This window comes from Melozone crissalis, unplaced genomic scaffold (assembly GCF_028551555.1).
Source record: "Melozone crissalis strain CALT ecotype California unplaced genomic scaffold, PUWL_Pcris_2 ptg000019l_1, whole genome shotgun sequence".
In the NCBI taxonomy this organism is placed as follows: Eukaryota; Metazoa; Chordata; class Aves; order Passeriformes; family Passerellidae; genus Melozone; species Melozone crissalis.
This window is the reverse complement of record NW_026535797.1, coordinates 607,501-622,032: the sequence shown is the minus strand read 5'-3', so window position 1 is coordinate 622,032 and position 14,532 is coordinate 607,501. Positions and strand designations below refer to the sequence as shown.

The 14,532-nt window shown below is 54.0% G+C and overlaps 1 protein-coding gene across 1 annotated transcript in view; it reads right to left on the bottom strand.

Annotated features, from left to right (window-relative positions):
- The window catches only part of STK32C (serine/threonine kinase 32C), a 68,158-nt gene that overhangs the window by 20,761 nt on the left and 32,865 nt on the right, over positions 1-14,532 (bottom strand). The window contains exon 2 of the mRNA XM_054276777.1: positions 6,781-6,836. Coding sequence (XP_054132752.1) covers positions 6,781-6,836 — 56 coding nt within the window. The remainder of the gene's footprint in view (positions 1-6,780; positions 6,837-14,532) is intronic.

The window sequence follows — 14,532 nt, the reverse complement described above, 5'->3', positions numbered from 1 at the left end:
AGAGAAACCAGAGCAGAACTGTATCCGGCCTTTTGGAGCTGTGTCCACACAGCTCCCACGAGACTCAGACCAGTTTCTGAGCAGCGCACGGACACTTCAATAAGAATTCATGAACTTTAGACCCACAAGAAGAAACAGGTCCTGCGAAGAAGCGGACGAAGGCTCCTTCCACAGACACCATTGCCCAGAGTAACAGCCCATATGCCACATGGGTACACCCATAATGCTCTGGACAAACCCAGGCAGTATTTCCTTAATAAACTCTATTTGCTGTATCATGCTGCTGTACCCATAATTTCATAGGAACCGAGGACACTGCTCCCTATCATTTTTGACATTAAGTGGTTTGTAATTGGATTGTCCAACCATGAGCATTAACACAACATCCCAAGCTCATAAGCTGCAGCTTCCAAGGACCTGTAGATGACCTCGATGTCCAACACAGCTTCAATTTTATTGTTGCCAAAAGCTGCATCTGACGCTGGAACCTTCCATCTCTCAGCTCCATTTATGAGCTGGTGGGGGTGTGAGCTATGATGGCTTGTCAGAACAAAAACAAGATCCAAATGCTGGCCACATTTCAGCCTCTGAGAAAATTGTAATTATCATTAGAGACAAAGGATGGGGTTTTTACTTTAAAAGTGAGAGGTTTTCATGTCGGCCATGTGAGAGCTGCAGTCTGGTGTGGCCGTGTGGGCCCTGCTGAGGGCAGGAGGAGCCTCTGCCAGCGGCACACAGGGGAACGGGAGGTTCTCCCGAGGGCAGCCCTAACAGAACTACCATCACATTTCCAATCGTTAATCTGATCGATGCCAAAACATTCTGCTCGCCATCCTTTCAGGTGGGTGAATGTTTACAGAATTCTCTGATGCACTTAGGCTATAGAAGTCCCATAGAATAACAGAATCCTTTCAGCTGAGTTAAAAAAAGCCCTCCAAGACTGAGATCCAGTATTTGACCAAACACCACCCTGCCAACCAGAGCAGAGCACAGAATGCCACGTGCTGTCATTCCTCAAACACCAGCAGGCAGGGGTGGGCAATGCACCACCTCCCTGGTAGCCAATTCCAACGTTTCTCCAAAGCCAGGTCACCCTGACCCAGCTCCATCCTCCCCTGCTTCCTCCGCAGCTCCTCCTCCTCCTCCTGTAAGGCTTGCAGCTCTGTCCTTTACCCTTCTTCAAGGCTGGCCCTGCTGACAAAGGGTCAGGGCTGGATTCAGGCACATCTGCCACTCAACAGGCAGCATATGCTGATCCATGAAAAGGTTTCCTTAATCAAAGACCTCAGAATGAGATCTCTTTGGGTTCAGGAGGGGAGGGGGAGCAGGGAGGGTGTGGGTGGATTTTGTTGCAGAACCCAATGCTGAAAAACTCTCACAGAAGAGCCAGAAAGAGCCTGAGCAGCCAGCTGCTGTCGAGGCTCGGTGCACACACAGGAGTTCACAGAAAGCACTGCTGCTGGCACCAGGCACAGCGAGCTCTGTCCCTGTGGCCCAGCTGTGGGGACACTCCTGCTCCCAGCCTGAGCAGAGCCCGTGCAGCCAGCAGGCATCAACAGGGCACTGACCCCCTGTGCCACAGGCCAGCCCCTTGGGACATCAGCCACCTCCTCCCCACCTGCCCCGAGCCACTGCCACCCTCCAGCACCCACTGCCAGCAGTGCCAGCCCCCGGCGAGAGCTGGGGCGCCCAGGGCCATCAGGGCGAGTTGGGTCAGGGACCAGGCTGCTGCCCTCTGCTCTCTGACACCTCTACCCTGCCCACCGGCCCCTGGCTGCTGGAGCGAGGGTCCATCCCTCCTCCCAACCCACAGCAGCGTGACTCACCCACAGGGAATGAGGGAGGCTCAAATACCCCCAGGCAGCTTCTAATGAAACATTAATAAGGCACCGGGTGTACAATAATAACAGAGGTGGGCAGCTTGTTCGATAAATCATGGTCTTTCGAAGTCTGATCTTTCAGAAACCCCCCCAAACAGGTCCCCAGTGGGGAAGTGCAGGATAATGCCCAGCCCCTTCCAGCTGAGCTCACTGCTCACCCAGTCACTGCAGACCCTTCAGTGGCATTCCCACTCTGTAATTTTCCTGCTGCTGCCCCCACAGCCTGAGATCCAGACAGTGAGGAGGTGCTGGACCCCACCACCCCTGTGCCTTTCATGCTCTGCCATTCTCTCCCGTGGCTTTTACCAATGACACACTCACAGCTTAGCAACATCCAGGAAAGAAGAAAAATCCCTTGGTACTACTGGGGACACGGTGTCAGAGGGAGGATCCCCCTGTGGGTGCTCTGTGCTTTCTCACCCCCTGCTCCTGCTCACTGTCCCCAGCCCAGGCAGCTGCTCCTGTGCTGGGTGCAATGGTGGAGCACGCTGTGGAATCAGAGAATCCCACAAAAATGGAATATCCTGAGCTGGAAAAGACCCACAAGGAGTCCAGCTCGCGTCCCTGCACAGACCCCCCAACAATCCCACCCTGGCATCCCTGGCAGCGCTGTCCAAAGGCTCCTGGAGCTCTGGCAGCCTCAGGGCCGTGCCCATTCCCTGGGCAGCCTGGGCAGTGCCAGCAGCTCTGGGGATGAACCTGTCCCTAGTGTTAATGTCCTCCACATCACTCCTGCTGCAGGCCCCATCTCCTGCATCCTGCAGGACTCCCTGGGCAGCCTCGGGGCCGGGCAGGACGGGCCCTGACCAGCCTGGGATGGCCCCACAGCAGCAGCTCTGCAGCACCCCAGCACCCACAGACACCCCTCAGGCTGTGCCCTCTCCATGACCAGGCTGCCCTTTGACAAAGCCAAGGCAGCCCTGGCTCCAGAGCCTGCCAACGACATGGTGTGGGATCAAGTGACAGGAGCAGTGTCCAGCAGGGACAGCCTCTGTCCAGCCCTGGAGTGGCTCCAGAAAACCCTCAGCCTCAGGTGAGATCAAGGACAAGAAAGGAAAAATCAAGGGCAAAAAATATGTGTGGCAGCTAAATACCAAGGGATTAAGTTTCCAGCCTTTCTTTAGGGGGAAAAATCCAACATTTATAAAGCTGGAAAAAAAGAAAATGGATCAAGCCAGTGTTGATGTCAAAGAGGGATTCAGTTGAGAATAGACTTGAAGGGAATTTTATTTATGGTGCAGCTACTGGGTGGGCATCTGTGACCTTTAGAAAATGGATTAAAGCCTTTCTATACCCGGCTCCAGGCTGTGTGAATTATTAAAGCAACAAAATCATGAAGCTGAAGTACTCATACAAAGAAACCCAGACACAGCCAGCCCTCACTGGGAGGGTCAGGGGAGCTGGGCACAGGGACCAGGGCCCCAGCTCCTCTGGAGCAAATGAAAGCCAGGCCCCCACAGGCTCCCACCCCAGCATACTGGTTCCTTCTGGAAGATTCCATTTCCTGCTGCTGCCCATTCCAGCCCCAGCCCTGGTTTAATCCCCTATTTCCAACGGCACACAAAGGCACAAATCCACGCTGAAAAACTTCAGACGCGTTGTTATTTCTTCTCAGCAGTGAAGTGTAAATAATGAATTCCCACAGCCCCATCCAGCTCCTCATCCCTTGGAAAAGGCAGCTGGGGCTGCAGAGCCACGGGGGACGCCAGGTGGGAGAGGAGGTCAGGAGCAAACAGCCCCAGCTGCCTCACGGGGACTGCAGCCACAAGAGCCCAACTAAACCAGGCAGAGCCCCCGGTCCTGCAATGCCACCCCTGCCCTGGGACAGCTGGTCCCATGCTGGCTCTCGAGAAGCACAACGAACCTCAGAGCATACTTCCCATGAAAACAGCGCCACAAACTGCACCCCATTCCAGAAACCCCCTCCTGGCTGCTGCTCCTCGGGAAATGGCATCAGAGCAGCCAAAACCTGGGCAACTGCTGCTGCTGCTGCTTGGAAAGGAGCCTGTGCTGCAGGAGGAACACTGTGCTGATATTAAATCACTGAAAATCAAATAATATCACCTCTACTATGTGTGGAAAATATTCCACACTTGCTAATTGGCGTAAACATGGAATTGAACCTGACCTTCATTTGATTAACTGTATCTTAAAACTGATTAAACCCATCTCTAGGAAACAGAAATTGGCCATTTATTGCAGATATGCCATAACCACAGCTCTGGGGCTCTCAGGCTCTTCAAAAGGGATTTCTGAGCTCCTTTTCCCTTCCTTTCCTCCAGTTCCCACACCGAGGATGTCACCATCTGTCCTGAGAGGTGCACAAAGTGACCATGGAAGGAAATGCTGTGCCCCAGGCCAGCCCAGGCACTGGCCCCGGGTCCTGTCACCATGGGATCACACAGTGCCACAGCTGCCACAGGTCACCCACACACTCAAACAGAGCACAGGGTCTGCTTGCACACTGGCTCCTAAATATCTTCCTGAACGTGGCCAGAGAGCGGTTTAATCAAGCAAACCAAGTCACGCCTAAACTTTTAGTAACATTTGCCAGGTAGGTAGTTTTATGTTTTCTGCGATTAAATGTGAGTTGTAAATGACTTGGTAAACGCAAATGCTTTTCTCAGTGTCAGAGGAAATTCAGCATATTGACAAAGTCATCCAGAAAGATGACAGATGAATCATGTCAGCATTTTGAAAGTGTGTGTACAGTTCTGCTGCCTGATAGACTGCTCTGTGCTAGACTTAACCTCCCTGCACCACAAAGCACAGAGCGAGCAGCTGCAGGGAGAGCCACAGGGAGCAGCTCTCTGCAGAGCCAAGGCACTCCTGTCCTGGGACAAGAACTGGTTTTTCTCTGTTTTATGTTCTGAGCAGAATTAAATTTTCCAGGTGCTGCTCCTTAACAGAAGAAAACCTCCTTGTCTGGAAAGTTTATATGTGAAGTATGAATCTTCTCCTATCGGCTCGAAACAAGCTGCTCTTTTTCACTGAGGTTTGGAGTTAGTGTTTGGTCTTTGATTGCGAGCTGAAGACACAAGACCTTGAGTGTTCCTGCTCTCACCAGGAGTGTCTGGGGAGACTTTCTTCTGCTGTTTGCCTTATCCTCACAGCACAAGGGCTGAGCTGGTATTTAATCATTCACCATCATTCAACAGAAGCCCAGCAATGTGACAGAGCTCTGCAGCACGCTTTCCCCTCTCCTTGCTCAAGGGATGTGGCTGCAAAGAGGGGTGAGTGTTTCAAACCACCCCCTCAAACCGTCACAGTGACTTGCACACGGCTGGCAATCCATTTCCATTACCCCAGAAGTCCCAGGCAGACTCTCATGGAAGCCCAGCAGGAATTCACGTGGGTGGGCTGTGCCGAGCAGGGTAATGGATCTGCTGGTGTTCATCAGGGAGCTGAGGCTGTATGGGAACATCTTCTCTAGAACAAGCACTGATGGCAGCACTGGGACCGAGTGTCCCCTGTCCTGCCTCTCAGAACAGCAGCACCTCCCCATACAGAGCACAGCTGGGTTTGTGCTGCCACTGTTACACAGCACCAAAACTGCTTAATACACATAAAGTATTCAAAAAGAGATTTTGGTGATTGGTAAATATTTGGGTTCTTCTGACCAAACAGGTCTCAAATCTCCTGGGAAAGTTCTGCTTTTGCAAAGTTTCCATCTTCCAGCCATCCAATCATCCAAGTATCCAAGGTCAGGCTGCTCCCCAGGCCATGGCCCATGGAACAAGACCTTGTCAGGCTGTACCACAGAGGGAGAAGGCAAAGGACAGTGTGGGTCATCTCCAGAGCCAGATCTGCATGTTCTCACCATCGTGGCATCAGATTTTGATCAAAGTGTGATGGGAGAAACCAGCCAAGATGACCTGACCAGAGGGAAACACGAGCAGGTGCAGCTTGCCCCACCACTCAGCTGTCCTGTTAATGTCCCAGGGCATGGGGGACACCCGTGCCACCCACCGAGCCGGGCTGGGCCCTTCCACAGCTCTGACACTGCACATTTCACACTACTTCATGGCCATGTCTGCCCCAAAGTCCCAGTGCTGGCACACAGCCCCACCCACACACGAGTCACAGGGCAGGTGACACACCTGAGCCAGCAGAGTTGGGTCAGCGCTGGCACCGCCGCTCCCGGCTCGCACCCACCACACACAGGCGGGTGAGGCTGCACAGGGGGCACCCGTGCTGCTGGCTGGCAGCAGAGCACAGGGACAGGAGCACTGCAGAGCTCCCAGCGCAGCCCTGCGCTCGTGTGACGTGCCACGGGCACCGCGCTGGCACTGCCAGGCAGGGGCAAACGCCAGAGCCCCCTGCACAGGGACAGAGGGCCAGCCAGAGGAACGGGGAATGGAAAGGACTGACACTGGGAAACCAACAGTACCGACTCCAGAGATACACAGCTTTTTGATCATCACCTCCCACATCCTCCCACATGCTTGGCAAGAAAAGCCAGTTAAAAATAAACAACAAAACCTCTTCAGCATAACTGATTTCTGATTGGGAAAACAGCCCAGAACTTCACAGAACCCTCCTGACCCGTGTGCCAGCTCGGTCAAGCATCAAGGACAACTTCCAGCACCTTCCTGCCTCGCTGCCCCGCCACAACCCAGACATCCCCACAGGAAACTGAAAACATACAGAATGCTTGCTGAAAAATGGTCACAATTGTGCTGGTAACTTACATCACATCTGTTGCACCAAGGTGCCAAGAATTACAGCAAAGCCAAATGGCAACAAGGTATTTTCCTGAACATTTTTCCTGTGTTGACTGAGCAGCCATCATAAAAAATACAAAAATAGCCAATTTCGGCCCCATTACTGTTCCAATAAATCACAAGTACATAAAAGCAGACACCTGGTGAACCATGCAAGACTGAGAGCTCCAGCCTACCTTGCCAAAGCTTCCCTTCCCAATGGCCCGGAGAATCTGGAAGTGGTCAAAGTTCACTACAAGGTAAAGAAAAAAGAATTTACATTTGTAAATGCTTTACTACAAATAAGCTTGCATCCTAAAGAAGGCAGGGAGACAACTACAGAGCGTTGGCCAAGCTTTTATTAAAAGTTTTCCTCTGGGGAAGCTGTGGGACAGCAGCTGCTTTCCTTTCAAGTCTCTCCACGAGCTGGCAGAGGGTTGCATGAGGTTACTAAATGAGTGGTTTAGCACAAAGTAAAATACAGCTTTAACCTGTGTGGATCTGGGGGAGCTTCACAGAGCTCAGGGGCAAACTGAGAGTGTGGCTGAGTAGCGAGCGTGGTGAGACCCTGCCACACGTTGTGCCCTGCCCACTGCCCACTGCCCTCGCCCCACAAACACTGCCCCAGCCCCACAAACACTGCCTCACAAACCCTGCCCCACTGCCCATTGCCCCACAAACACTGCCCCAGCCCCACAAACACTGCCTCACAAACCCTGCCCCACTGCCCATTGCCCCACAAACACTGCCCCAGCCCCACAAACACTGCCCACTGCCCCACAGATGCTGCCCATTGCCCCACAAACACTGCCCACTGCCCACTGCCCCAGCCCCACAAACACTGCCCCAGCCCCACAAACCCTGCCCCACTGCCCATTGCCCCACAAACACTGCCCCAGCCCCACAAACACTGCCCACTGCCCCACAGATGCTGCCCATTGCCCCACAAACACTGCCCACTGCCCTCGCCCCACTGCCCACTGCCCCAGCCCCACAAACACTGCCCCACTGCCCATTGCCCCACAAACACTGCCCCAGCCCCACAAACACTGCCCACTGCCCCACAGATGCTGCCCATTGCCCCGCAAACACTGCCCACTGCCCACTGCCCCAGCCCCACAAACACTGCCCCACTGACCATTGCCCCACAAACACTGCCCCAGCCCCACAAACACTGCCCACTGCCCCACAGATGCTGCCCATTGCCCCACAAACACTGCCCACTGCCCTCGCCCCACTGCCCACTGCCCCAGCCCCACAAACACTGCCCCACTGCCCATTGCCCCACAAACACTGCCCCAGCCCCACAAACACTGCCTCACAAACCCTGCCCCACTGCCCCAGCCCCACAAACACTGCCCACTGCCCATTGCCCCACAAACACTGCCCCAGCCCCACAAACACTGCCTCACAAACCCTGCCCCACTGCCCATTGCCCCACAAACACTGCCCCAGCCCCACAAACACTGCCTCACAAACCCTGCCCCACTGCCCATTGCCCCACAAACACTGCCCCAGCCCCACAAACACTGCCCACTGCCCCACAGATGCTGCCCATTGCCCCACAAACACTGCCCACTTCCCACTGCCCCAGCCCCACAAACACTGCCTCACAAACCCTGCCCCACTGCCCCAGCCCCACAAACACTGCCCCAGCCCCACAAACACTGCCGTGCCCCCTGTGCTCAGCCAGCACTGGCTGTGCTGCAGTTGCTGCTGCCAAAGGGCAGCATTAGAGGACAGGGACAGCCCTCCTCTCCCTTCACGTGCAGACCCATCTGGAAGACATCCATGGCTTTTTCCAGAGCCAGCATGAGGAGCAATGACAAGAGATGATCGTGCAGCTGTAACACTCAGCCACTGACTCCATCAGCTGCTGCTGCAAACAAAATTATTTTTATACCAAAGCACTGCTGTGATTTAATTTAATATCAGTGTTAAATAAAGAAGACAAGGTGAGGAGGAGCTTGCTGATGGCCTGAGCCCACCTGCTCAGATACAGCTGTCAGCCCTTGCCAGCTGTACCATGAGACCCTCCCCGTGCAGGGGACCCTCAGCACTCCTTGCCACATGTCTGGATGAAAAGAAATGCTTGGCATGGGCTTGGGGTTTGCAGCATGAGATGGTCAACAATGAGCACTGAGCCTGTTGGCTGGCCACAGAGACCAAAATCACTCAGGAGGAGTGGGAACAAAGAATTCACTATAAATATTACGAGTCCCACTCCCAGATCTTAAATAAATGCACATCTGTCATCTCTGAGGATGAATCAAGAGCCCACGCATGCTCATGGAGTTCCTATTACCCTTTTGTGCTAGGCTTATATCCAAAATATTGTTATTGTCACTTTTGTGGGACGTTTTCTGCAGGAGAGCTCAGAAAACTTTGCCAAATGAAACTGAGAACAGAATCTGGGCCAGCTCGTACTCCGTGTGTCCCTGCACTCCCAGTTCCCTCCCTCGGGATGCTGAAGGGCAGAAGCACCACCACTGCTCCGTGTTTAGCTGGTTTAGTTGGTTTAGCTGACCGTGTGGTTATCAGCCAAAGGCTGCACTCCTTGATCTTGGATCAGGATCTTATTCCACCCTCAATGACTCTGTGATCTGCTCGAGATCTCTCCAGAGACCCCACAACAGAGCCCATGGGGACACCAGTGTCCCCACATCCTTCTGCCAGCCTCCCACGTCTCCAGGGGAAGGGCTCAGCTCCTCATCACCTCCCTCCTCTGTGGGCCTTTTGTTTCAGCAGTGATTTTATTGAGGATTTTCCTCCCTCTCCTACTAGAGGGGATGCAGTGAGCAATGCAAAACTGCAGCTTCAGCTTCACAAGTATTCTGTCTGAAATGTTCTGGCCGAAGCATTTGGAGCAATAGATCAAGTGTTTTCCACCTGCAACCAAGTCCGCTGGCTGACCTCCTGTCACCAAAAGGATGCCCAGCCACAGGGAGCCCCTTGGAAGGGGGGCTTTTCTTGACAATTAAACCACATGCAAGTGCTCAGGATCTGCCATCACTCCAGGAGGAGAGCTTTCGGTAATTCTTTGTTATAAGGTTTGGAATATTGTGTAAAAAGGCATTGCCTCTGAGAAAACAAACCCCGAAGTGTCATTTCCATGTATCCATGACTACAACTGATCTGGGAAGCCTGCTCGAGTCAGCAGGCAGGAAACAAACCTAGAAATGAATATTCACCAGGCCCTTGAACCTATCAGAAGAGATGTCACTTTCAATAAATTAATACAGAGTTCTGCTGATGGGAAGTTGGGATGATGCACTGCCTGGTTTCCCAGTTCCAGTATTTTCTGCAGCATTCAGGAGGCAATCTGATAATTCTGTGTAGGTAAACAATTCTATGATTACACGATCCCAATAAAGCAAAAGCAATCTCAGCATGTGAAGAAGAAAATCATAGTAGCAGTGTGCTGCTTTCTGTGCACAGCACAGCGGATTACTAAGAATGCTAACTTATCACTACGGAATACGTGATTATCCCCAAAATAGAAATGTGAACCTGCCTGGAACAAGTGCGTGTGCTCCAGAGGCTCTGCTCCCGGGGCTGACAGGGGAAAGCTGTCATTCACCCACAGCCAGCAGGGCCCTGCCACGAGCCCGAGTCACAGACACAGCGGGGCTCGGGAGGCAGGAGCAGGAGGGCACAGCTGCTGCTCTGCCAGGCCCTGCTCGCCCTGCTCTGCCTCTGCACAGCTCCAGCCCCAGGCTGGAGGGGCAGAAACGGCCCTGCCTTCAGGAGGGGCCAGAGTCCCTCACAGGGCCCTGCAAACCTGGGCCTTCAGAACCATTTCTGTACAGAGGCTGCTCAAGCTGGGAACAGGCCTCCTGCAGCCACGTCACGATCCAAGCCCCTCAGGGCTCAGGAGGCACTTGCACAATGCCCTTAATGACATGCTTCAGCTTTGGGCACTCCTGAAGCACCAAACCCAGGGACTAGATCAGGCTAGGTGAGTGGGACTAGTAGGTGCCTTACAGCTGAAAATATTCTGTTCTTCTGTTCCACCCCATTCCATCCCATCCCATCCCATCCCACCCCATCCCATCCCATCCCATCCCATCCCATCCCATCTCATCCCATCCCATCCCACCCCACCCCACCTGCAATGTGCACACGGGAGGAGCTGACTTGCCCCCCAGAGCCAGCCCATGGCCTCTGCAGTGTGCAGTGCCCCAGGGTGCTCCCTCAGCTCCTCACAGGAACAGGACACTCACTGCTCCAGCAGCTCCTCATCTCCGTGGCACCTCGGCAGGGAGGGGAACCACAGGACAGGAGACGCTGGCATTTGCCATGTGCCGCTTCCCGGCTCTCCCTGGCACCAGTGACAAACCATGAATCACAAATAAAATAAATACCATAGCCTGGCCTTACTGTGGCTCTGTTCTCCAGTTCCAGGAATGCGTGACGAGCGGGACGGCAGGGATGGATGGCAGGGGTGGATGGCAGGGATGGATGGCAGGGGTGGCAGGGATGGATGGCAGGGATGGAAGGCAGGGAAGGATGGCAGGGAAGGATGGCAGGGATGGAAGGCAGGGATGGATGGCAGGGGTGGATGGCAGGGGTGGATGGCAGGGGTGGCAGAGGTGGATGGCAGGGATGGATGGCAGGGATGGATGGCAGGGGTGGAAGGCAGGGATGGATGGCAGGGAAGGATGGCAGGGATGGAAGGCAGGGATGGATGGCAGGGGTGGATGGCAGGGGTGGAAGGCAGGGATGGATGGCAGGGATGGATGGCAGGGGTGGATGGCAGGGGTGGCAGGGGTGGATGGCATGGGTTGAATGGCAGGGGTGGATGGCAGGGGTGGATGGCAGGGGTGGCAGGGGTGGATGGCATGGGTTGAATGGCAGGGGTGGATGGCAGGGATGGATGGCAGGGGTGGCAGGGGTGGATGGCATGGGTTGAATGGCAGGGGTGGATGGCAGGGATGGATGGCAGGGCTCCACGTGCCCATAGGACCTCCCCAAACCTCACGCAGCCCAGCCCTGCCCACTGCACAAGAGAGTGCCAGGTGCTGCTCTGACATCCCTGTAATTAAGATCTCATTGTAATCACAAGATGTACTGTGGGATAAAGCCGGCTGGATACACAGCTTCCACTTGCCAGTGAAACAGAGAATGAGGAGTACATTTCCCCATTTCCCTGCAAAAATTCATTGCACAGAAGGAGGAGGGATGCAAAAAAAAAAAAAAAAAGGGCTTTTCACTATTTTAAAATTATTAATGTTTTCATTACTATTTGCTATTTATTCTGCATTTATTTGCAAGATACCCAAAAGTAATACTTCAGAGACACAGTGGACTCCCAGAGTGTCCAACATCAGGACCTGGTATTAATCTCCAGCAGCAGGAGAACAATATAGTAGGATGCAGTTAGTAAACCTGGTCTACAACACCCTCAGATCTGGGGAAGCCAGCAAAATAAATCACATGTTAAGGTTCAAGTCAACCTTTTACTCCTCAGCTGCATGTTTTCCAGCATCATTAATACCAATAGGAACATTTAACTCCAAGAATGATTCTCTTCAACACTAAAGGCCTAAGAAATAATTTTTTTAATCTTGCAACAGCAAATGTGTCAGGGTAGCATGACACGATTCACTTTCTATCAATGTATTTCTAGACATTGGCATAATAAATAGCATTTCTCTACTCAATGTCTTCTGCAATGTAGCTTGGAAGAAGCACCCCAGTAACTGATGCTAAACAGTTAATTTGTTTAATTAACAAACATTAAATTGTGCCCACAGAAACCACAAGTTTGCTGCCACAAATGCTGTGAGTTTGATCTGGCAGGAAGGAGAGGCCCAGCTTAGCTGCAAAGCCACCACTCACAGGGTGACACGGGAGGTGAGGGCACCCGGGCAGGGACACAGGGGGCATCGGGACATGGGCATGGGCACCTGCACGGGGCACGGCAGGCAGGGCAAGGGGACAGGACAGGAGCCCAGCAGGATGAAGAGATGGGGATCTGGGCAGCTCTGGGGGCCTGGGCAGGCAGCGCAAGGGGACAGGAGGCCAGCAGGATGAAGAGATGGGGATCTGGGCAGCTCTGGAGCTCTGGGGCCTGGGCAGGGATCAGGCCCAGAAGGGAAGCAGGCAGAGCCACACGGGCAGCAGCAGCAGCACGGCACACAGGGAGCATCCCAGGGATGGGATGAGCTGCCAGGAGCAGCAGGGAGAGGGGCAGGACAAGGGAGGGCGGGGAGGACTCGTTTGGAAAGCTCTCACACCGGAGCATCAGCCCGGGTGAACTGGGAGGTGGGGAAGATCAAAGGTGGGATTTGTGCTCAAACACAGAGCTATTGATGGAGAGAGGGAGCACAGGGCCCTGGGGGAGATGTCAGCAGACCCTCCCCAGCCTCAAACCCCTGGAACACAGGGCATCCAGCCAGAGGCCCATGCAGGGCGGGACACCACTGCTTTCCCTGCTTTCCCTGCAGAAAGCACAAGCAGCAGCTTTGGTCTCCAGCATCTCGGGCCCATCTGCTTTGCCTATTCATAGGCACAGAGAAGATTACACAGGTGAGGGAAATGGAAATACAGTGTAATATGGCTGTCAGGAACCTCAAGTGAGCATTCAATACCCAGGAACCCAGAGAATGCTAGTAGATAATGGAAGAAATTAAAGGTACAATGCCAGCCCAGTGCTGTAATGAGCACTTTAGGAACCACAGACTCAAACCTACTATTAGGAAGCAACTCTAAAGTCGTGTAAAAACAGAGACTTTTTGTATAATTAAAAGTGAGTCCCTGCAACTCTGGAAGGAATCAAATGCACCATGCAAAGCAACTGCTAAGTCAGTTTAGGAAGACTGGGTAATGGATATGCAGTACAGAAATGTTTGCATTGGCCAGAAACCATTCCTAAACAGCAAAAAAATACCCTTTGCATTGGCCAGGAGCCCTTCCAAAGAGTGTGAGCAGGTTGCATTCATCTGATCTCCATCAGCGAGCTCAGGAGGCACTGGAGATGGAGAAGGAAACCCAGCACCTCATCCCTTGTGCTCCGTGACCCTGACCAGCGCTATTTCTGTTAGAGGAACACGTGTAACAGTGCAACAGCAACCAGGGAGGCCAGCAGGGCACTCATTAACCAGCTGGGCCCTGGCTGTGCAGGTTAACGAGCACTAAATGAGTTCACAGTGGTCCCAAAGCACGGGAGATGTGGTCACACACAGGAGGGTGAGCAGGGCTGCCCTCCCAGCAATGAGGGCTCAGGGTCAGCGGCTCTGGGGCTGGCTGCAGGGCACCTCCAGAGTCCACAGCGGTGCCAAAGGGAGTGCCCAGTGCCCCAAGGCCAGCACCCAGACAGCTCTGATCCCCCTGCTGCCACGTGTCTGGCTGCTGCTTCCACAAGGGCGCTGCCCCTCGGCAAAACTGCCTGGAAATGATCCGTTTTACAGGGCACCTCTGGTCAAACAGCCTCCCAGGAAATCACAGAGCGGAGCTGCTGGAAAGGCAAAGGTCACTCTGGCACCCACCCTGCCCACAAACACCCCAGGTAACCTGCAGGGCCAGGGTCACCTTCCTGCCACAGCCAGGGCAGGCCTGGGCTGGCAGGGGACAGGGACAGGGACAGGGACAGCCACCACCCCACACTGCTGCCCAGGAGCACTGCCCAGAGCACCAGCACCACTGCACACCTGGACACACCTTCCCTCACCTGCTGCCAGGAGCAGCCACTGCACACCTGGACACACCTTCCTTCTGATCCCGGGAGCAGCCGCTGCACACCTGGACACACCTTCCCTCACCTGTGCACAGCAGCCACTGCACACCTGGACACACCTTCCTTCTGATCCCGGGAGCAGCCGCTGCACACCTGGACACACCTTCCCTCACCTGTGCACAGCAGCCACTGCACACCTGGACACACCTTCCTTCTGATCCCGGGAGCAGCCGCTGCACACCTGGACACACCTTCCCTCACCTGTGCACAG